The sequence below is a fragment of the Mesoplodon mirus genome, assembly GCF_964341445.2.
Source record: "Mesoplodon mirus genome assembly, chromosome: 5".
Lineage (NCBI taxonomy): Eukaryota > Metazoa > Chordata > Mammalia > Artiodactyla > Ziphiidae > Mesoplodon > Mesoplodon mirus.
This window is the reverse complement of record NC_138980.1, coordinates 128,830,810-128,855,759: the sequence shown is the minus strand read 5'-3', so window position 1 is coordinate 128,855,759 and position 24,950 is coordinate 128,830,810. Positions and strand designations below refer to the sequence as shown.

At 38.9% G+C, this 24,950-nt stretch overlaps 1 protein-coding gene across 1 annotated transcript in view; it reads left to right on the top strand.

Moving 5' to 3' along the window:
• The first annotated feature begins 7,265 nt into the window (after positions 1 to 7,265).
• The window catches only part of SLC30A5 (solute carrier family 30 member 5), a 29,396-nt gene continuing 11,711 nt past the window's right edge, over positions 7,266 to 24,950 (top strand). Inside the window, exons 1-6 of the mRNA XM_082623495.1 lie at positions 7,266 to 7,809; positions 15,803 to 15,925; positions 17,649 to 17,715; positions 18,913 to 18,998; positions 21,720 to 21,807; positions 24,731 to 24,818. Coding sequence (XP_082479621.1) covers positions 7,724 to 7,809; positions 15,803 to 15,925; positions 17,649 to 17,715; positions 18,913 to 18,998; positions 21,720 to 21,807; positions 24,731 to 24,818 — 538 coding nt within the window. The 5' untranslated portion in view covers positions 7,266 to 7,723. The remainder of the gene's footprint in view (positions 7,810 to 15,802; positions 15,926 to 17,648; positions 17,716 to 18,912; positions 18,999 to 21,719; positions 21,808 to 24,730; positions 24,819 to 24,950) is intronic.

Genomic DNA, 24,950 nt, shown 5'->3' with positions numbered 1-24,950 from the left:
ACAATTTCCACACACTTGAAAATGAGGCAGAAAAGCCAAGAAATATGTCAACAGATGTTCAAACTCAATGGTGAAAAAATTTTTTTGTTTTTATTAAAATAGCAGCGAGGGACTTCCCTGGTGGCACAGTGGATAAGACTCCATGCTCCCCATGCAGGGGGCCCGGGTTCCATCCCTGGTCAGGGAACTAGATCCCACATGCACGCCACAACTAAGAGCTCACATGCCACAACTAAGGAGCCCACGTGCTGCAACTAAGGAGCCTGCCTACCACAACTAAGACCCGGTGCAACTAAACAAATAAATAAATAATTTTTAAAATAAATTAATTAATTAAATAGCAATGATATACAATTTTTAACTCATAAAGTTGTCTGAAATCTCTGTCCTTTTATTTTATTTTTCTTTGGGGGTATGCAAAAATGCAGGCAGCACGAAACTCAAGTTTCCACCACTTTGCCTTGCCCCTTCCACCCCCAAATCCCATGGGGGTGAGGCATGGCAGCCTAGGTGGATGCTAAGCATGCAGCTGAGGGTTTAGGAAACCCCAAACTTTTAAAGAAGCTACTAGCAAACCTGCCCAACCTTTGTCCTAGAGGGAGGCATTATCTTTATTATCCTGATCAACAAACAAATCTTCCCTCTGTTCCAGAGGGAGGTATTATCTCTATCTTCCAAGGCTGTTTGCTATACAAACATCTTTGAAAACACAGTCTAGAGCAAAAGCCATCAATGCTTCTGCTCAGAAGACATGCAGAAACACAAGAGACCCATAAAGAGTTGTCTTCCAACAAGTTTCTTTTTTTAAGTTTTTTTTCCACAGTGTGTTGCTACCAGTTAAATTTCTAATCAGTTTGAGAAGAAGGGTAGCAACGTGTTTTCCTCCACTCTGGGATATAATTGGTAGTGGCACATAGTAGGCTTTCAGTGAATATTTCCTTTTTGATTACTGGGTATATGAATGGATGAATGGCAAGATAAATTCTTGAAAAACTTGGGGTGCAATTATAATGAAACTTCAAGATCCACTGCAAAATTCTGATCTGCTAGTTGAAAATGTCTATCAATTATTTCCCTCCATTTCCTCATTTGCATCCTCCTGACCGTCCTGTAGATAATTAGTGTTTTTCATTTTTAACTGCCCACATTTAATGTCTGCTAAAGAAACTACACACATTAGAGTCTCTAACTGCTAAGAGCTCAAACCTTTAAAACTATTCAGCTCCCTTTATAGCTTTGCAGTTGTATTGTGAAGCCCAGTATCCCTCTGAGAATTCCAGGGTATATACACACCTCCATTTTGCTTCCTACCTGGTCAGGATGGATAAGGAATTATTGAACATTGTCTCGTTTTCTTTTTCTACTTTCAAATAGAGGATAAGAATATGTTTGGCATCAAGTGAAGTCATCTGATGAGTTTGGGGTAGCTTTCTCCACTACGGTGCAACATTTTAAGAGTTGATTTTCATGACTGTCATACTGCCCCTAGGTCTGAAAAAATATGCAATTACAAAATCTTTTAGCTGCTTATTGCTACTGAAGGTTTGCTGCCATATCACCTGTACCATTCAGTGATTTAATTACAAACAGCAACCTACACTCTGACTAGTTCAGGCAGGAATTTATTAAGGGGCGTTGGGTACATCAAAGAATCTCTTAGAGGACCACAGAGCCAGGCTCTGAAGCTAGGCAGCCAAAAACAAGGTCCAACCATGCCATGAAGGCCACTCTGCCCAAAACACCACTGCCAGTGCCACTTATCACCAATGACCCCCAGAAATGGACCACAGAAGCTCTGCCACTGCTATTTCCAAAATACTGGATCCTTTTCTAGAGTAGAAAAATCAATGCCCCAACTTCCTGCTCCTCAGCTGAAGTCATGTCACACCTGGATATGTCTGACTAGTGAAACTCAGGTCACATGCCTCAGGCTGCATGCCCAGCTGCAAGGAAGTCTGGGAATGTGAGGTTTTTGGTTTCAACCTTGGGAAGGTAGAACATATAATGTAGGAAATGATCAAAATATATGTAGTCTTGTAGTGGACATTATCATCAATAAGTCCTTTGCCAATATCCCCTTGACTCTTTTCACATTTTTACACATGCCAGGAGCACTCCTAATAGCCAGCCAGCGCTTTCATCTCTTTGTTGAAGAACTGCTCCCAAAATAGCCTTATACTATGGTCAGAATATTTGGTCTCAAAATTCACATGTTGAAATCTTAAACCCCAATGTGTTGGTATTAAGAGGCGGGCCTTAGGGAGATTATTTGGTCATGATTTGGATTAATACCCTTAAAAAAAAAAGACCCCAGGGCTTCCCTGGTGGCGCAGTGGTTGAGAGATCGCCTGGCGATGCAGGGGACGCGGGTTCGTGCCCCGGTCCGGGAGGATCCCACATGCCGTGAAGTGGCTGGGCCCGTGAGCCATGGCCGCTGAGCCTGTGCGTCTGGAGCCTGTGCTCCGCAACGGGAGAGGCCATAACAGTGAGAGGCCCGCGTAACGCAAAAAAAAAAAAAAAAAAGACCCCAGAGAGCTATTCACCCCTTCCACCATGTGAGGACACAGCGAAAAGGCACTGTCTAAAAACTAGGAAGTAGGCTCTCACCAGACACCAAATCTGCCAGCACTTGACCTTGGACTTCCCAGCCTCCAGAACTGTGAGAAATAAATATCTGTTGTTTATAAGCCACTGAGTTTACAGTATTTTTTGTTGTAGCAGCCCAGATGAACTAAGACACCTTACCCCAGATCAGGACCCTCTGAGGTGGGACTTTCGCAGAATCCAAGCTCCCCAGTGGGAGTGAACCTGATATCACATCCCTGCTCACCCTTCTTTCCTGTCCCACTTTCCCACACTCCTACCAGTTTGTCCTGGGAACACTTACTTTCACACAAATCCTCATCTCAGAGTTTGCTTCTGGGAAGCCCAGCATTTACCTAGAATTGGACGTAGCTCATGGTAAGCACTCAACAAGTATTCATTAGAAGGAAGGAAGAAGGCACTAAGTTGCTACTGATGACAATTTCCACCATATTCTCTGATCCAGATTCCTGGAGGTGGCTTACAAAACAGGCCCTCCCCATCGGGTTCCCTTACATCACTGGAACAGGCATCACCAAGGCAATCAGGAAGAGAGGAGCAAAACAGCTGACACTGAGGTGCCCTTTGCCCAGTTAGTGGGGAGGCTTGCCTTATAAATTATATAATTTTGGACAATTTACCTAACCTTTTTTGGGAGCCAGATTTTTCACCCCAGGGAAGAGAGATACAAACATAGAAAGGGCAAAGTCTAGGATAAAACATCTAAAATTGGATTGTACTTGAAGGTATCAGTATGAACTTTTGGTTTCTGATAGATGATAAATAGAAAGATATACCTATGTACACATACACACACACACACACACACACACACACACACACCTAGTTGAGCATATATAATTCCTAACTCTGTCCACTGAGAAGTCAAAGAAGCAATGAGTACACCAGCAGCAATGTGATACCCAACACCTAGATCTTGGTTTTTGTTTTTGTTTTATTGAAGTATAGTTGATTTACAATGTTGTGTTAATTACTGCTGTACAGCAAAGTGACTCAGTTATACATGTATATATATATGCATTCTTTTTCATATTCTTTTCCATTATGGTTTATCACCGTAACAGTTTCCTGTGCTGTACAGTAGGACCTTGTTGTTTATCCATTCTATATATACCAGTTTGCATCTGCTAATCCTAAACTCCTAAACCATCCCTCTCCCTCCCCCCTCCCCCTTGGCAACTACCAGTCTATTCTCTATGTCTGTGATTCTGTTTCTGTTTCATAGAGAAGTTCATTTTTATCATATTTTAGATTCCACATATTAATGATATCATATGACATTTGTCTTTCTCTTTCTGACTTACTTCACTTAGTATGATAATCTCTAGATGCATCTATAGACCTTGGTTTCTAAATACCATTCTCCTAAAAAGGAACCAGAGCTCCTTGGAGAAATGGCTAATTCCAGAGCTAAGGCAGGGAAAGTATATAATAAACCTGGAACATCTTATACCAGAAAGTATGGAAATTCTGAAAGAATGATAGGAATATGTCAGAATGGCACAGGAACCAGCCAAATGGTTCCCACTGGCTAAATTTGGGACAATTTTAGCATCAAAAGCATGACAGCAGTTGATTATAATCTGTTTAATAAAATAGGAACCCATGAGCTCATACAAAGATAAATAGACAGATAGATAGATAGATAGATAGATAAATGGTAGGGCCGCGGAGGGGGGGGACAGGAAAGTTTTACCTGACAGTAGAGGGTCAACTAATAAATGTAGAAGAGATGATGGAAGGGATGACTAGCATTTGGAAAACTTTATAGTAATAATTGTTTTGGTCAAGGAGCAAAAATGGATACTAATACAAATGAGTGAAAGTGTGATCAGAAACAGAATCTTGACATGGTCTCAAAGTATCTCCAGACAAAATACTTATTCATTAACATTACATTGAAAAATCTGGCAGATAGACATCTTCTATCAAATGATAGAAGTTCACTTTACCAGTTAATGAGGCAAGTCAGCATCATGTGCCTTCTGATGCGATGCACTGAGAGGAATATAGAATCACTTCTGTGTTATTCTTGCCAAAGATGCATACCTAAAATCCAATCATGAGGAAACATCAGACAAACACAAACTGACAGACATTCTGCAAAGTAATTGTCCCATTCACTTCAAAAACGTCAAGGTCATGAAAAAAAGGAGAGACCAGGAACTGTTCCAGATAAAAGAAAACTAATGAGACATGACAATTAAATGCAATACATGATCTTGGATGAATCCTGGACCTATAAAAGACTGTATTAGGGGGAAAAAATGTAAGATATTTCTCAAGGATCATTTTAGCTCCTAATGTCTCCATGAGGTTTACTGTGGCTTTTGTTGGACTGCACCATTTCTCAACTTCTCCTTCTGCCCAATTATGTTTCCTTTCCCTCCCTTTGACAATTGTTAGTCCCAAAAGCACTCCTTGATAAATATCTTGCACATTAAACTCCATCTCAGAGTCTGCTTCCTTTCTCAACCTGAAACAAAAAGAGTGAGTAGGATCTTAACAAGCAAAGCTTGAGACGGTGTGCATTCTACACAGGAAAAGTAGCCTGAGAAAAGTCTTGTATTAGAAGAGAGACAGCGTAATTGAAGGGGGAAAAGGATGACTGGAATCCAGAGAGGAGAAGGCAGCTTGATATGAGATGAAGCTGAGAAGATAGGTTAGGGCAAGCCCATACAGGATGCTGTTGGCCATGTTCATGATTTGAGTTTGTTGTACGAGTAATGGAAAGCTGCTGGAAGGCTGGAGAGTAGAGTGGGGGTGGGGCAGGCAGTGCATGATAAGACTGGCAACTGGAATAGATTACCGTTACTGTGGCAGAATGTGGAAAAGCGATTGTAGAAAAGGGAAAGAGTGAACTTGGAAAGCCTAGTAAGGAGGTTACTGTCGTTGTCTAAACAAAACATGAGGGTCATCTAAACTAGATGGTGGAGATGAGGATGGAAAATTTTGGATTGATTCAAGAAATATTGAGAAGGTAAAAAATGACACAACTTGGTGATGGACTGGATATAGACCCATAAGGAAGGGGAGGTGTTAAGGATGACACCTGCGTTTTGGTTTGCTAAACTGAATAGATGGTGTCATCCAATGAAGTAAGAAACATTAAAAGAGGATCAGGTTTAGCGGAAAGATACGAGTTTTGGACATAAAGAACTTGAGCTTCCTCTGACAACCCAATGTGGGGTTCTGGAAACCAAGGAAAGAGAATGTTTCAAGAAGGAGGGAGAGATCAACTATGTTGAAAGCTATAGAGAGATAAGGTAATATGTAGCTCAAAAATATCCACGAGAGAGCTGCTTCAGAAGAATGATGAAAGTAGAAGCCAGGTTGAGAAGTGAGTAGGAAAAAAGAAAACAGAGACACTTTTCTTTCCACTGCAAAAAAACAGGAAACATATTAGCCTAAAAGAAAAATGTCCTAATTCTAACCAAATCAAGTATCAACTGAATTCAAGCTCCACTGGGGATAAAAATTAACCTCAATGTACACATGTTATTTTAACTAGTTCTCTGAACTCCAAAGGAATGGAATTAGCTCTAGAAAAACACAATAGTTAGTTGTTACCACTGCCATTTGGGTTAGAAAGTAGCAATTCTGCAAAGAAACTGCTACCAAAAAAAAAATGCTACAAAAAAGTCACTTCAAGAAAGTGAAGCAAAAATGTCACTCTTTGTTAGGCTTTACCTGATCTACTCCACTCTAAGTCAATGACTATCACCTAATGCAGGCAAAAGATATGGACATTTCTGTACAAATTCAATAAGCAAACATCCTGAATTTAAAACCCCAACATACTGATGGCGTATTGTATCTTTGCTCTCTTCTTTGCCTCAAACGGCAAAATATGTATCTTTAGCTTTTAAAGTTCATGCCTTCCTCTGTGTTCTACACATAGGATACATCTTCCCACAATGCTTTTCTCCAATATCCAAAACCTTATCCAAATTCCAGGTCAGCTTCTATCAGTGAGTCTTTTCTGGTTATACCCATATCACACCTTATTTGGGAAACCTTAGCATTTGTGTCTTTAATGTGTAATGTTGCCAACTAGGTCTTGCTCTCAAATTGTTAAATATTTTCCACAAGAGATTATGAAGTCCCAGCAGGCAGAGACTATGACTCCTCATTCTCTTATATGTTACCAAGAGTCTTTATGTACATTCGAATTAAGTGGAGTATTGTAAACTAATCATAATTTACACTGTTCAAAACCCCATTTTCATCTCCATATCCCAGTCCTCAAATTTCCCTATAAATAATAATAGCTAACATTTATTGATTACTATGTATCGTTCACTGTTATAGACACTTTTCACATTTTAACACATGCAATCCTCCCAACAACCCTATGATATAGATATTACTATTTTTACTTTGCAGATAAGAAAACTGAGGTACAGAAAGGCCAAGTGACACAATTAGTAAGTGGCAGATTTGGGATTCTAACCAACACAGACACAGGAGCCCACCTTCTTAACTTTTTAGCAACAGACAAATAACTCTAATAAAGCCTGGTCCTACCTGCCTAGGTTTACTGATGTGCAAGGATTAAGTAATACAGTTTAGGAGCCAGAATTTAAAAGAAATTCTATTCGATTTAATCGCGAGTTGTGTATTTTCTATGTCCCCTACCTCCGCTCCAGAAGAACCCGCTGTATTCCTGACATCCCATAGGTGGCGCTGCAGGGACAGGTATGTGCTCAGGCCTCGTCAGTGAGGGGAGCTGATACGGGGCGAGGATTCCTTCCGTAGCCCAGCGGTAGGAAGAGTCTTAGGAAGGGGAGGGGACGGCGAGTGTTGTACTGTGCGCAGGCGCAGGGCCGGGCACTCCCCCGAGAGTGAGGGCTGCTGGGCCCGATGACGTGGCCTGGCCCCGTCCGACCCGGAGAGCCTCCGGGAAACCCGGCGGCGCCGGAACCGTCCGCGGCCTAGTCCCGACGCGCGTGTGCTTGTGAGCCGGAGCCGGGGACAGCGGCAGCGGCCCGGCCTACGGGGACCCGACGGGGCCGCTGGCATGGGGGAGTGACGCGCCTGCGCCCGGTGTTCCGCTGCAGCGGCGAGACATGAGGAGACCCCGCAGCGGGGGCAGCGGCGGCGGCTCCTGATCCCCGGGATGGAGGAGAAATACGGCGGAGACGTGCTAGCCGGCCCCGGCGGCGGCAGCGGCGGCCTCGGGCCGGTGGACGTGCCCAGCGCTCGGTAAGGGACCGATCGGGCTCCTGCCTCCGTAGCCGCTCTCTCCCCACGCCTGCCCGACCGCTCCGGACACACGTTCCCCGGCCGCTGCCCGGACCCTCCCGGGTGCGCGCGGGGCCCGGCGTCCCTCCCGTCCGGCTGACAGCCCGGAACGCCCCTCCTCGGTTCCGTACTCCCTCCCGCTGCAGAATGAATGCTCTAGGATCCGGGAAGGTTCTGCTTGAGTTTCTGGTTTTCAGGGCAGACCGTTAACCTTAGAGCTGCCGCAAGTTCACGTGAGAGGTTTTTCTGACCTATGAGAAGCATTTCTGTTAGCTCTCTGTCCCTGAAATAGTAGTTTGGTGATATTTAACCTTTCTGATGTCTACCTGTGTAAGTTAGAGAAAGGGTCACCCTCATCTCTTCAGGCGAAGAAACCAAAAGTACAAACAGATGGACTTTGATGTTCAGGTTAACCTCGCAAAACAAGAATCCACCCCGCCATCTAGTTTTTCTTTTCCTTTCTTCGCTTATTTTGTTTTATTATTAAGTAAGACATGTGTGCTCATTGTCAAAAAATTCAAACAGTACAGAAATTCGTAGAATAAAAAGGAAACAGTCCCCATTACCCCCCTCCCCGCAATGTTCCCACGAACCCCCAAGAGGTAAGTAATTACAGTGATCACTTTCCATTGTGTCTTTCTTGACCTGTCCTGATTTCTGAGGTAGTGTCGCAAGATGTATAAAATATGGCCCAACAGTTTGGTTGGAACTGGTTTTCATTGCCTTTATATTTAATAAGGTTAATGAGATTAGTTCAGTATTTTTTGTTCCTGGATACCTCCTTTTGAGACATGGTTGTTTCGGTAAATTCTTTGGAACTGTAGAAGTAGCATTTCTAACATAACTTTTTGTGTGAAATGCTGGAACAGAAGTTAAATCAGCTGCATTTTTGTAGTTACAAGTTTAATTTTCTAGTCTATTATGAGCAACTCATTTTGTAAAAAACAATGCCTATGGGCTTCCCTGGTGGCGCAGTGGTTGAGGGTCCGCCTGCCGATGCAGGGGACACGGGTTCGTGCCCCGGTCCGGGAGGGTCCGGCATGCCGCAGAGCCGCTGGGCCCGTGGGCCGTGGCCGCTGGACCTGTGCGTCTGGAGCCTGTGCTCAGCAACGGGAGGGGCCACAGCAGTGAGAGGCCCGCGTACCGCAAAAAACAAACAAACAAACAAACAAAAAACAATGCCTATCAGGTATTATTTACTGAGACATGACAACTAAATGCAATAAGTGATTCTGGTGTAGATTTAATAGTGAGGAAAATGCTATAAAGGATAGTACTAGGTCAATTGACAAAACTGATTGATATGTGGACCATAGATTAGATAAAAGTATATCCATGTTAAATTTCCTGTAGTTGATAACTCTACTGATTTCATAAAAGGATGTTCATGGGCTTAGGAATACAAGTAGTTAGGGGTAAAGGAGGATGATGTATGTAACTTACTCTTTAATAGTTCAGAAAAAAAAAAGTTTGTATTTAGAGAGAGATAATAAGGCAAATAAGGTAGTATGTAACAATTAGAGAATCTAGGTAAAGAGTGTACTATTCTTGCACCTTTTCTGTAACTTGAAATTATTTTTAAACAAGTAATACAAATTTTTTATTTACTCAAGAGCTCATTATCTTGGATGTGGTCAACAGTCCTTTGCCGTCTTATTTTCATTATTTGCTTAGCAGAGCTGCCCTCCTATTGTAGTTCATTGCAGAATCAAATTCAAATCAGGACTGGTTGAATTTTGAATAGATTCCAGGTTGCAAGAGTTTTCCTTTATGTAGACTAAAAATCAAAGTATGGTTATAATCTGCAACAAAAGCTAATTAACAGATCCTTTAATTGTGGATATTTTTATTCCTGAACTCACAAATATGAATTGTTTTAAATGTTTCTATGTTGGGCTTTCCTGGTGGTGCAGTGGTTGAGAGTCCACCTGCCGATGCAGGGGACATGGGTTCGTGCCCCGGTCCGGGAGGATCCCTACACGCCGCGGAGCGGCTGGGCCCGTGAGCCATGGCCACTGAGCCTGCGCGTCCGGAGCCTGTGCTCCGCAACGGGAGAGGCCACAGCAGTGAGAGGCCCGCGTACCGCAAAAAAAAAAATGTTTCTATGTTGGCTTCAATAAGTCCTCTTTGCAGGAAAGGGCAGAGGGTGACAGCCAGCATTTATTAAGTACTTTCTATGTTCCAGGTACTTTGCGTGCAGCATCTCACTTAATCCTTACAACAGCACTACAGACTCATTAGTTGCATCCTTGTCTCAGATCAGGTAACTGGGACATAGAAAAGTAATTTTCCCAAGGTCACACACCTAGTAACTAATCTGGGAGTCAGTTACCTCAAACTTCATTTATAGCGCCTTCTACACAGTGGACACTTAAATATTTATTGAATGTATCAAGCTTGAATTACATACACTGAATTTGTTTTTTTAACTGGAGAACTGTGAGCTGCTACAGTGGGCAAAGCCCAAGAAACAGGTTTGAACCCAAACTCAAATTTCAGTAATTTCAGATTTAAAGAACCAGAGATTTTTCTAACCCTTCACACAAAATACCAGTGATACTTTTGATGAGACTAGTTAATGGCAGATAATGATATATAAGCCATCTCAGGTACTAAGGGGAAGTGGATTGGATCCCGCTAAGTTGCCCAAAGGGTCAGTGAGTGGCTCAGGGGCCACTGCCCCCATTTAAGAGCCTCCCTTCCTCACACCCCAACTTTCCCCCTTAGTATGTTTTCCGCCACAACGTGAACTAGGATTGTGTACTTATTAGTATATGGTTATTTGGCCTTAGCTAGCTAGTGTTTTGTCTTTAGCCCAACAGGAAGACTTCATTAATTGACACTTTAAAAATCAAAGTATTTACCTTTTAGCTAAATGTTAAAATAATTTTCCTAATTAATAATGATAAAAGATCTTCACTATATATTACATGAAAAGTCACATAACAATTTCAAAATATATGTACAATGGTGAATACGTGATTGTATCTAAAATAAGTGCTTGTCCATACATGGAGATGCAAAGGAAAAGGTGTGGAAGGATGTCCCCAGTTGGTCACCTATGAGGAGGAAATTGGGAATGGTTTTCTTTAAAATTTTGATAACAACCAACACTCAGGAATTACTTTTGTAATCTGTTTTTTAAAAATTAAAAAGGGAATAAAGTGTCAGAAATTTCATAATAGTAATATTGTCAAGAAGTATTATACTTAATGTTCCATGTGACTGAATCTTGCCATTAAAGTGCCAAATTTTTAAGTTTTGTTAATACTTTTTTTTTTTTTTTGCGCTGTGCGGGCCTCTCACTGTTGTGGCCTGTCCCGTTGCGGAGCACAGCCTCCGGACGCGCAGGCTCAGCGGCCATGGCTCACAGGCCCAGCTGCTCCACGGCATGTGGGATCTTCCCGGACCGGGGCACGAACCCGTGTCCCCTGCATCGGCAGGCGGGCTCTCAACCATTGCGCCACCAGGGAAGCCCATACCACTTCTTCTTTATCCATTCATCTGTCAATGGACACAGCTTGTTTCCTTGTCTTGGGTATCATAAATAGTGCTGCTGTGGACATTGGGGTGCACACATCTTTTCAATTAGAGTTTTCATCTTTTCTGGATATATACCCAGGAGTGGGATTGCTGGATCATATGGCAACTTTGTTTGTTTGTTTGTTTTTTACATTTTAATTTATTTATTTACTTGGCCACACCATGTGGCCTGCAGGATCTCAGTTCCCTGACCAGGGATCGAACCTGGTCCCCCAGCAGTGAAAGCCTGGAATCTTAACTGATGGACCACCAGGGAATTCCCCAGAAACTCTAGTTTTTTAAGGAACCTCCCTACTGTTTTCCGTAGTGGCTGCATGAACTTACATCCCCACCATACCCTCTCCAGCATTTATTATTTGTAGACTTTTTGATGATGGCCATTCTGACTGGTGTGAGGTGATACCTCATGTAGTTTTGGTTTGCATTTCTCTGATAATTAGCGATAACATGTGCCTCTTGGCCATCTGTATGTCTTCTTTGGAGAAATGTCTATTTAGGTCTTTTGCCCATTTTTTTGATTGGGTTGTTTGTTTTTTCTACTTAGTCTTTAAAACACACTTAGACATCTCAGACTCTGAAGATGACTTTTGCTTCCCTAGTTACAATTAGTTACTTCCACATCTATTCCTTTAGATCTCTGCTACTTACTTGGGTCACATAAATACTTGTTTCTTGCCTGTATTCCTTAGACCTCAAACTCCTTGAGGGCAGGGCCTCTGTTACACATTTAGTTTCTTGGATAACACCTAGGAATGCATTTAGTTGTGAGCAACCAAACTAAGAGAGCTTTAAGCACATACGGAGGATATATTCTTCTCACATAAAAGAAACCAGAGGTGGCTGGTATTTGTTCAGCCCCTCAACAGTACCATCTGGGACCAGATTCTTGGTCTTTGCTCTCTGCCATCCCAAGTGTGGCTCTCATATTCAGGCTTATTATAAAATGGATGACATTTTTTAGAGAATGTTAACATGTTGATAACATTTTTAAGATAAATTTTCGATAGAAGTCCTCCTTTGAAGTCAGAAAGAATGCAGAACTAGTTCCAGCTGCATCAGGCCCTTTTATCAGGAAGAGGGAAGGCTGTAGTACCTGAAACCACCCTGACAGACAGGTCTCATTAGCCACAGATGACATCTGGCACATAGTAAGTGAGCAGGGAATATTTGAAGAATGGTTTAATAGTCCCATGAGGGTATACAAGGCTCTTTGCTGACCTCAAGAATTCCCAGATTGCTGTGATTTTTAATGTACCTTTGTCAGTTTTTCCTGGTCTTTGTTTTCTCCCTCCCTGTCTTGTTGACAGTGTTGTTTTTTGTATCCTTGCTTCTATCCTGCTGCCTTATTTTTACACCTAGTTAAGAACTTTAGGAGTGAAGCACTTGAGGTTTTGAGCTTTCCTCTCTCTACTTGATGTCTGTCTTTCATTCTGAATTCATAACTGGGTTGATGACAGTTTAAATTGCCAGAAGCTTGACTGCCAGCTATGTACTGTACTACTGCACTGTCTACATTATTGTGCTAGATATTACTGTATCACACAAGTGTAATTGTAGAATTCACATTCTTTCATTTAGTAAACATTTGGTGAGCACATATTATGCAAGTCCCTGGGTTAAGAACTGAATAAACAGAAGATTTCTAGCTCAAGAGTAGTATTTTTATTTGCTAATTATAAATTGCTACCATGACTGGAGTATTTAATTAACATTAATATAGTTAATTTACTTAAGTTTATCTGACTTTTTTCTCTAGCTTAAATGGGCCAAAATTGACATTAATCTTAGGTTTTAATATGCATTTTGTTTTTCATATTTAAAGATTATTTTACCCTATATGTGGGCCACTGTGAATGTATAATTGGGAACAGTTTAGAAGATGGGAATCCTCAAAGCCTTTTGGATGAACTTTGGTTTTCTGTGTGACATATTAAAAGAGCATACTTAAGAGACATGGACTTAACCCTAGCTAACTCTGTGGACTTCAACTTCCCAATCTGTGACATGAGAGGAATTGGACTAGAGAATCTCTAAGGTGTTTTTCAGCTTTTAAATATTAGTGTTCTGTTTCTTCTAGCATATATACATTTACTTCCCAGTAAATACCTAGACAATTACTAGAAATTTGGTAGATTTTGCATGTTGTACTGTGTGTTTTCAGCCAGTCTGCAAACAATCCAGAAACAAAATACACTCGATTTTTTTTATCATAGCCATAATTTTAATTTTATTTATTTTTTCCAATACTCCTTTTTTCATTGAGATAAAATTACCTACCATAAAATGCATAGATTTTAAAGGTACCAGTTTTCATTTTTCACAAATGCATACCCATGTAACTTTCAGCATAGTCAAGCTATAGGACGTTTTTATCACCCCAGAAATCTGCTTGATCTTTTAAACAGAAGTTTCAGTGTCTATACTATTCTACAGGTAGATTAAGTAGGAACTTCTGTGCTTTAGGATTTGACTTACTTTATTCCACAATAACATTTTTATTAGCTTCTTGGTGATTAATTGTCACATTGTTAAAACTCCCAGATTGTACTATTAAAAAGCCCCCCAGATTATGTTCATGAAAAGAAAAACTACTTTGTTCCAAATCTGATTTTCTTTAATATACTATGATATTATTTGGACTAAAACAGAAAATGAGCCATCGGACAGTGAAGATGTTGGAATTGCTGAGATTCATTCTTTCAAGGACTGAAATTTATTTTCGTAGTTGCATCAAAATCTTCCAAAAATATATATTTTCAGGCCTTCTTAAGCAGATTGCTGTTTGTTGATTCAGTGCCATGGGACTTAATGATTCACACTCATTGATTTTTATACCATCCTACATACATTGATATCATTGCATATCAAATTGTTTTAACTGCTAATTTGAATGACTTAGGTTTCCCTTAAACTTCTGTGTTTGCTTTTTTGTATTTTTCTCCCATTGGTAGAGACTTCTCATTCCTGCTGGTGTGCTGGCTTTGGACATCCCTTATATCTCCTTTTTAATATATTAACACCTGTTAGATATAAACTTAGAAAGTAGTCTCCTGAATGACTTGCAAAGATGATCTGTTGGGGGGAGATATTAGAAGTTCTCACCTTTTTATCTCATTCTTTTTCATTTCTAATTTGTGTATGTTTTATAATATCAGGAGAGTAGTACATGTTTGTAATGTACAAATAATCGGTTTTCAGGTGCAAAATTTTTTTTTACTACTAGAGGTATATGACCAAAGAAGACTACTAAGCTGGAAAACTGAGATAATTTCTTCACTGTTTTCTGATTGCTCTTTCAGGAGCTTCTTTTTCATTTCTTTTTATGGCAGCCTAATTTTTTCATGGATGAACTTTTCTTTCTTATCCAAGAATATTATTTATAGTTCTTCAATGTTTTCTGCTATTCCCTATGATCTCTGAATCTTTTAAATTTCTTTGCTGTTTTAGTTTGTTTGGTCTCTCATTATAGGCTTATCGTAAAGGATTGATTATCCATATTTGGCCATTCTTATTTGAGTGAGGCCCAAAAAGCTACTTAGAAGACCTGTATGGGGCTTGTCCCCTGGTGGCCTTCTCCAAAGAAGGGCTCTCCTGCTGGGAGATTGAAGCCTGGCAGTTAGGATGTTAGAGTTAAATGGGGGAAGGCAGGTGGGGTGGGGTTAAGAAGGGAAACTTCCTTTTAATCTCCATGATTTTAGTCCAACACTTCATCCCTCTTTTCCCCTTGGCCTTATGTCTAGACCTCTCCAAAGGCTAAGCTCTTGCCCTGTCATGATTTAGGAGGGATGGTTGCCTGGCTGTGCTGGGTGGGATTCTGGGGACCTAACTACCTGGCAGACTTCCTAATGATCCACCTCTTTGCAGCTCTCCACACCCTTTCTGAGGTGCTTCAGACTCCTGAGCCTTCTCAGGACTCTGTAGGTCAGGTCACTTCAACGGTGATTCACTGCAGTCACTTAGTGAAGCAGAGGAGAGGTAAACCTAAGGCATTCACCATTCCCCCCTCCCTTCCTATATCATAGTCTCGTTTCATGACAGATAGTTTGGTTTCTGTTTTTATTCTCTTTATTTGTTTGGAGTAATTGTTTAAAAAGCACATTAGAAAATAGTTGAGGCAACTCAATCAAGAACATTTTTATTTTTAGTTTGGCCTTTTTTTTCTTTAATAGACTGTATCTATGCATAATATGTCCATGTATATTGCAAAAAAAAAATCTGAAAGTATATCTACCAAAGTGTTAATAGTAGTTATCACGTGGAGGGGTGAGTTGAGTGTTTGTTTGTTTCATGTTTTGTTTATATTTATGGTCTTCATAAAGACCCCTATTACTTGTATAATAAGAAAAAAAGGATTACAGAGTTCTTTGTGATTTCAATGATACTGAAACTTGTTTCTGTTTTTATTTTTCAGGTTAACGAAATATATTGTATTACTATGTGTCACTAAATTTTTGAAGGCTGTGGGGCTTTTTGAATCATATGACCTCCTAAAAGTAGTTCACATTGTTCAGTTTATTTTTATATTAAAACTTGGGTGAGTGTGTATGGTTCTTTTTTTCCTTAATGTTTTTTAATTTCTTTGAAAATCCTGTTTTAACTGAGTATCTTTAGGATATTTTACATAGAATATTTTGTGCATTTTATTCCTCCTGACAAGTACTTGATAATTTTTTTTTAAAGACAGAATACCTAAGGTTAGAGGTACCAAGAGACTGGATTTAAAAAAAAAAAAAAAAGGATTATCATACTCTATTTGCTTGCCAAAACATCAGCTTTTGCTTTAGTTTGTGTTAATGGGGTTTTTGCATATTTAATGTCTGGCTTAATAAAATACAGCTGGATCCCCATCTCTGAGTCAGTATTCAGTCTGTTGCAGTATCTCACATGAACTAGCCTCTGAAAAGCTCTAATATACACCCCTGAGAGAATAAGAGTGAAAAGGGCAAATAATATCCTAATACTTCTGTAAAAATAGTTTGACCTCAGGACTTCCTTGGTGATACAGTGGTTAAGACTCCGAGCTCCCAATGCAGGGTGCCCGGGTTCGATCCCTGGTCAGGGAACTAGATCCCACATGCATGCCACAACTAAGAGTATGCATGCCACAACTAAGGAGCCCATGAGCCACAACTAAGACAGTGCAACCAAATAAAAATAAATACATATTTTTAAAATAATTTTGTTTAGTGTTTAAGAAAAAAATAGTTTGATCTCACAGCTCCCTAAAAGGGCCTCAGGGGCCCTAGGGATTCCCAGACCATCCTACAGGCGTAGTCTAACCTTCCAGCAGGCATAGAATGTCACCTGAGACTTGTCTTGGCACAGATGTTCCTTATTTTCCAAGTTAAACCATGCTGGGCTATGTTCACTACATGTCCCTTCATGGTATAGGGTCCTCTTACAGTATAAATTTTACACTATTCTGCATCTAGTAAGAAATTCTGTCTAAGTAAAGATTCTCTGGACCTTGAGATTGATAGTGACCAACCTCTGTATTAATAAGTATCTGTTAGGGACTTCCCTGGTGGCACAGTGGTTAAGAATCCACCTGCCAATGCAGGGGACACGGGTTCAATCCCTGGTCCATGGAAGATCCCACAAGCTGCGAGCAACTAAGCCCGTGCGCCACAACTACTGAGCCTGCACGCCACAACTGCTGAAGCCCAGTTGCTGCAACAAGAGAAGCCACCTCAATGAGAACCCGTGCACCACAATGAAGAGTAGCCCCCGCTCGCCACAGCTAGAGAAAGCCCGCACGCAGCAACAAAGACCCAACTCAGACAAAAAAAAAAAAAGAAAGAAAAGAATCTGTTAGACTCCTGGCAATTTTAGTAATTATGGAAAGTGATTCTTGACTAGGAAATTTTTAGCACCCCTTGAATATATTTTTATATAACTATTTTGGGAATATGAAAGGTAGGGATATATGATTAGTACTTCATTTCTATTTCAAGATTTGTTACTACTAAATTTTAGAGAAGATAGGAATTATTTTCTTTGGTAAAGTATAAAAAATATTGAGACTTCTCTTGTGGCTTGTAAACTGGTTCTGAAGGCAGATACAAAAGAAAGAAGAGTTCCCAAAATATTGTAGTGGAAGCCTTATTAAAATAAGTATTGTTCTCTAGTATATTTTCTTTAAAGGTTAACATACCCTTCAAATTCTAGTATATTTGTTTAAGTGTCTTTACTTAAAACCTTACACCTTGTATGTAAGATTAATTAATATTAATATATTAATGTTTCAATATTCACAGGACTGCATTTTTTATGGTTTTGTCTCAAAAGCCTTTTTCTTCTGGGAAAAGTATTACCAAACGCCAGGTAAGTCTTTTGCCGAATCCTTTTGTCCTAGCAGTGGACCAGGAGGCAGTGTTCTTTGCTTGATCAGGGTTACTTAGTGAATGATTTTAAGTGCTCAGCAGAACATTTCCAGAGTTAACTTGCCCTTGACTTATCATTTCAGAACTGAGGTTTCAAGAGTAAATGCTAAAGTGCTAAGATAATGAAGTGTTTAAAAATGTAGATGAGGGTAGAAAATGTTTCAAGCATGCATATAATTATTTTTTTAATACAGGATCCATATGCTGAAAAGATTTACAAATCAGACATGTAGACATGCCCACAAGCCTAGGATAAATGTCACTGGGAAGCAGATAAAGCATAGGGGTTACGAACAAGGCCTCTGGAGTCAGACAAATAAATTCATGGCTGTTCTAATTACAAACCTTACTTTAAGCAAGTTACTTAATTTCTCTACCTTCATTTCCTGACCTGTAAAATGGAGATAATAATGCCTTCCTAATGAAGCTATAAGGATTAAATGAATTAATACATGTAAAGTTCTTAAAATAGTACGTGGCATATAGTGAGTATGCAGTACATATCAGCTTTCACCCTCTTCATGGTTATTATTCCCTTTAAGCATCTGAGGTTCAGGATGCATACCAGAAATGTCCTTCATTCTGCATCATCTCATATTATCACCTCTTTGGACAGTAGTTACACCCTACTACATATTTGCTTTATGCCACAACTTAGAAAACTGTGCCATGATTTTTTATTAGATGAATTTAAGTACCTCTGTTTTAGAGACCAAGAACATTTTTTTAAACAGGATTAATATTTTAAACCCCATCTTAACTTTTTTCCCTTTCTTTTCAAATAACTGAAGGACTGAATATCCCTGCTGGAGAAGAATTTAAAAACTAAAACATTAAGTGTTCCTAGCAAACTAGTGAGAACTAGTGTAAAAAACAGAGAAAATTGTATGCTATAGAAAAAGATTTCAGGATCTAGCAACAGACAAGAATATGGAAAATGAAAAACAGAATACTATCTTTCAAATCTAGATTTAGTCAAGGGATCTTAATAATTTCTATTTAATTTTAAAATATGTAACTATTTGGCCATTAAAATGTTTGTGTTACCATTATCTTTCCCTATGTGTTTTATTTAAGATTTTGAGATATTTGGCAAAACATATGACTGAAATTTTTTATTTTTTGTTTCCATTTTTAGTGGATCAAAATATTTAAACATGCAATTGCTGGGTGTATCATTTCACTTTTGTGGTTTTTTGGCCTCACTCTTTGTGGACCACTAAGGTAAATAGAAATGCATATTTTGAATGTTTATGTTTCTTCATTTTGAGTATTAGTTTTATGCCATTATGTTTGATGTCAAATGTTTGTCAGTTATGTACAAATGCTTCTTTCACTTCTATAGCATTGGGTACAGCTCACTGAGTATATGTATATCGAGGACCTGTTTAGTTTGTGGACTAGTTCTTTGGTGAATACCATTAATGTATTGTTCATGATCTGTCATAGATATTTTACTAGTTAGAGTCCAAACAGTTTCAGAAAAATTTAAGATACGTGACTTTTTCTTCATTGGTGATCCCTTTTAGCAGCTGATTTTAGAAATGAAAAGTCTGAAATGGTAAATAAAATCAACCAATAAAGAGGAAAGGAAAATCTTTAAAAAATGCTTCCCCCTCCCCCCCAACTCTGAAAGTCCTCTACTGCCCACAGAAGATGGCTTGAAAGATATGGTTATAAACAGATGTCTTAGGAATAGTGTACCAATCATCAAAGATAAGTTTAACTCTCATTTCATACTCCCTTAAGTCTCTATAGATCTTTTTATGTAAATTGGTCGGTTCGGGGGGGAAAATGCTTTAGGGCCACTTAATTTAATAGGAATTATAACAGGTGTAACTGTGCATAAGTCTTCTTTTAATATTTCTCTATCTCAAAATTATAAGCAAAAGTGCCTTGCCATTGATGAGGCGGGGGCGGAATATGGGACAAGAAGTAAGGAATAAGATGAAGGGTGTTCTGAAGAATCTCACTGAGGATGATGGAATAGACAGTAGAAAGTGATCAGTGGGAAATGCTTTGTGAAAAGTCTTTTCTCCTCTCCCAGACAATAGAATAGCTCTGGGTTTGGCTCCCTTTGGCTTGTTTACTCTGTGCTTTGTCAAAGGAGGGGTGTATATAATTCCAATGTCATATCCCTGTCCGTGACAGCAGCAGCTTCCTGGCGTGGTGGGAAAGCTGGCTGGGATTTCTCAGCTTGGGGAAAACCTTTCCAGTTTATGCTTGAATACGATTGAGTGGTAATTTCTTATTCATGACGTGATCTTTTGGTCTGTTTGTTACTAAATCACTGTCCCTGTGTGTTAGGCTAGGGAAGGAAGGGGGAAAGTTGTTAAATTCTTCCTTGGCTCCTTATTTAGTCACCTACCTCTGCCCTTAGAACCACGCACTACCACCAGCTCCTCTGCCAACACTGCCCCTCTCATTCTTTTACTAAAATTGTCATGCAGTTTCTTGATTAGACAGACTCCTTTGGTGTTTCATAACCTGTCTTATTTTAAGTTAGTATCATTCTGCTGATATATATTTTTTTAATTGTAATCTCCCAAATATTAGCAGAACTAAAATAATCACTGCTGTGTTCTCATTACAGATTTTTGAATAAGGAGGAAAAATGAAAATTTTTCTAATGAGCAGCTGAAAATCTGTTCCCATGTATATCCTATAAGCTCCCTTTAGCTGGCAGTAATGTTCTTAATTTTTTTAATATTCATACATATAAAAGAATAAATATAAATAAATATGAACATTCATGTATCCCCCCAAATAAAACCTTACCAGTTCCTTTGTTGCCCTGTGTATCCCCCTCTCCCCCTACCATTGGATGTAACCAGCATCTTAAATTTTGATTTTCATTCTCTTGGTTTTCTTTATAGTTTTACCATATAGGTACACATTTCTTTTTTTGCAAGTTTTTTACTTTATATGAATAGAATTACATTGCATGTATTTTTGTGCAGCATACTTTTTCCATTCAGTGTTGTGTTTCAGATTTGCCCATTTTGATGCATGTAGAGTATGTGTGTGTGGTGTGTGTGTGTGTGTGTGTGTGTGTATACATATATATATATATAGTTCATTCACTTTTGTATTAGTTTTTTGAAATGTAATTCACATACAATAAAATTCACTCTTTTTGTCTTAGTCCATTAGGACTGCTATAATAAAAATACCATGGGCTGGGTGACTTTTAAAAAATACAGATTCGTTTCTCATGGTTCTGGAGGCTAGGAAGGCCAAGATCAAGGCAAAGCAGATTCAGTGTGTGGTGAGAGACTGCTTCCTGGTTCATAGACAGCCGTCTTGTCTCTTCACTGTAACCTCACATAGCAGAAGGGCGAGGGAGCTCTCTGTGGTTTCTTTTATAAAGACAATAATCCCATTCATGAGGGTTTCACCCTCATAACCTAAGCACCTCTCAAAGGTGTTCATTACCTCCTAATACCTGTCACGTTGGTGACTGAGTTTAATGTATGAATGGGGGAGAGAAGGAGACACATACATTCAGTTTGTAGCATTTTTAAAGTATACAATTCTGTTTCTTAATATATTCATAGAATTTCATTCATTTTTACCACTCTATAATAGTCCTTTGAATGGATATACTCTAAACTATATTATCCATTCTCTCATCAGTGGGTATTTAGGTTGTTTCTAGTTTTGGGCTATTGCAAACAATGCTGGTATCTTATAAGTATTTCCTGGTACATATATACAAGAAACCTGTATGATATAATCCTACAAGTGGTATTATTAGATATTTGTAGCTTCAACCTTCCTAAGGCAGATAATGCCAGAATATTTTCCAAAACAGCTGTACATGTTTATTTTTCCCATAATGTTTTATGAAAATCAAGAAGATTCTTCTCCCTTACTCTAATTGAATTCATGCTTCCTGATAAAGATCAGATATATTTCATGAACGATAATGTTTTATTTTTGTAGGACTTTGCTGCTATTCGAGCACAGTGATATTGTTGTCATCTCACTGCTCAGTGTTTTGTTCACTAGTTCTGGAGGAGGACCAGCAAAGGTAGAATTTTACATTATTTGTTACTTGAAAATTGAAAAGTGTACATGTAAAATACTATCTAAGGCAGTAAAATAGTATCCTTTACCATTTAAAAGAATGCAGAGGCTTTTTCTGCTAATTATAAATTTTTCTCACAAACATTTTGTTTTTTACTTTTTATTTTGAAATCATTGTATATTCCTAGGAAGCTGCAAATATAGTACAGAGAGGTCCTTGTGCCCTTCACTCAGTTTCAACAGTAACTTCTTTTTTTTTTTTTATTTTTTTTATTAGTTTCTGCTTTATAACAAAGTGAATCAGTCATACATATACATCTGTTCCCACATCCCTTCCCTCATGCATCTCCCTCCCTCCCACCCTCCCCATCCCACCCCTCCAGGCAGTCACAAAGCACCGAGCTGATCTCCCTGTGCTCTGTGGCTGCTTCTCACTATCTATCTACCTTACGTTTGGTAGTGTATATATGTCCATGCCTCTCTTTTGCTTTGTCACAGCTTACCCTTCCCCCTCCCCATATCCTCAAGTCCATTCTCAAGTAGGTCTGTGTCTTTATTCCCGTTTTACCCCTACAACAGTAACTTCTTAACCAGCTCTTACACTATCAAAACCAGGAGATTGACATTGGTACAATCCATAGACCTTATTCAGATTTCACCAGTTTTACATACACTCGTGTGTATATGTGTGTGTGTGTAGATTTGTGTAACCATCACCACAGTCAAGCTGCAGGACTGATTGATCACCACAGGCATCTCCTTCATGCTATACCTGATTCCTCCCCTCTCTCATTCTTAACTCCTATACATCATTTTTGGGAAATACATCCCTAAGAACTTGTTATATTCAAAGTCTGATGAATGTTTTGCCAACTAGGTGACCCTGTTCATCTTCCATAATTTAAGTATTAATCTCTTTTCAGTAAATGCATCACCAATGTGCAATTATAACTTACAGCTACAATCCTTTTATTTACCAGATTAAATGCTTCCTATGCATGACGCATTGTGCTCGTTACAGAGGAAAGGAGAAATAAAGGCAAATAAGGTTTAATAGTTTCTGTTCTGAAAGGGGCTTTCAGGCTAAATAATGGAGGCAGATGAATAAAATAAAGTGAACAAAGTAACATGCCAAGTAGAGCAGAGTCTACCCAGCCTGTAGATTTCAAATTGGATCCTTGGGTATTAAAGCATATGCCACTATTTAATCTTTTCCCCTCACTCACAGAGTACTCCAAAATAAATGTCAAGTGGATTGAAGATTTTTGTGGTTAAAAAAAAAGATATTTGTAAAAGCATAGAATAAAATATAGATGGATAATTAATCTGTGGACGGAGAGGAACTTTCTGAGCATAAAACCAGTAGAAAAAAATCACAAAGGGGAAACCACGTATGTTTGACTGCATAATGATTACAAGCATCTATGTAACAGAAATCATTGTGCAAACAACAAACTAACAACAATAACAAATTGCCACAGATAAAAGTTTTACTTTTTTTTTTTTTTTTTGCGGTACGCGGGCCTCTCACTGTTGTGGCCTCTCCCGTTGCGGAGCACAGGCTCCGGATGCGCAGGCTCAGCAGCCATGGCTCACGGGCCCAGCCGCTCCGCAGCATGTGGGATCTTCCCGGACCGGGAAACGAACCCGTGTCCCCTGCATCAGCAGGCGAACTCTCAACCATCGCGCCACCAGGGAAGCCCCTACTTTTTTTTTTTTAATATAATCACTCAAATAGTTTTAAAAAATGCTGAAAATCCTCAATAGAAATGAGCAAAGGACAGGAAAAGACAACTCACAAAAGAAATACAAATGACTTTAAAACATTAAACAAACATTTTACTGCACTAATCAGAAATGAGAGTATGGATCTTAATATCCTGTCAATAGTGTCAATAATGAATCTGGGCATCTCGCCAGGACTGTGATTTTTTTTTTTTTCTTAGTCTGACTCTGAAGCATCACAAAATTCTCAATTGCCCCCTTTGCTAAGAAAAGATTAAGTTATATTCTCCATATTTGAGTATTGTTAATGTTACCATGTCCTGATTCAATGAAAATTATGAAATTTTAAATTATGTGGTTTATGTATACTAACTTTTGTCAAAATACCTACCACACTAATAGTGAATTTATCAAATATAGTGGTAGTCGTATAATGAATAAAATAGGATCCTCATTTTTCATTTAAAATTTTTATTTTATCGAAGTATCTGGTATTACACCTGTAAATTTGTAAATAGAGAATGTATAATAATGCTATTTAGATTGCTTCTGTACCAAAAATTCTGAAGTATTTGCATAAACGTGGATAGTATGTCCTTTCTATAATTTTCTCTTGTCAAAATCCTTTCCCTGGAATGAGAACATAAGAAGTGTATTCAGCTCTTAATACCTTTACTAGCTATTAGAGATGACTTTGCTAATTTTCTTAACATGCCCTCTTAGTTCTTTTTCCCTAGAAGAGTGGTAACTAGGTTACTGACATTATTATAAATCAGCTGTCTTCTCTATTACTTGCATGTTGTATAGTAAATTAGGTCACTACTAATTATTCCTTAGTTACTTGGGCTTTTCAAACAGAAGCAAAGTAACATTTAGGAAGATTAGTTCTGTGAACATTTAATGGTTTGTGCATGGTAACATGCCTATCAGTACTAGCAAGGAGACAATTGAAGTTGTCAAATTGTCAAATGCCCTAAAAATACCCTACAGAATTTGTTGGGGCTCTTTACTTTTGTATCTTACTGTATCTTACTGTTAATACTGTAAATTTATATTGTACAGTATAAGGACTTTAATGTCAGATGTTATTTTTTTCTTTAAATATTTATCTGAAAAAAATTTTCTTTAGCATTTGTGTAGTCATGGTCTTAAAAATCAACACTTGAAAAAGCTATTCTTGCTGTTATTTTCTTCATTTTCAGACAAGAGGGGCTGCTTTTTTCATTATTGCTGTGATCTGCCTATTGCTTTTCGACAATGATGATCTCATGGCTAAAATGGCTGAACACCGTATCCTTTTGCAAAAGATCGGAATTTTTTAGTCTGGCACAATGGGAAATGAAGGAGTGACTGAATTATACTGATCAATCATGAATGAAACTTTCATAGGTTGATGTAGGTATTCTAAATCAGTATTCAAAT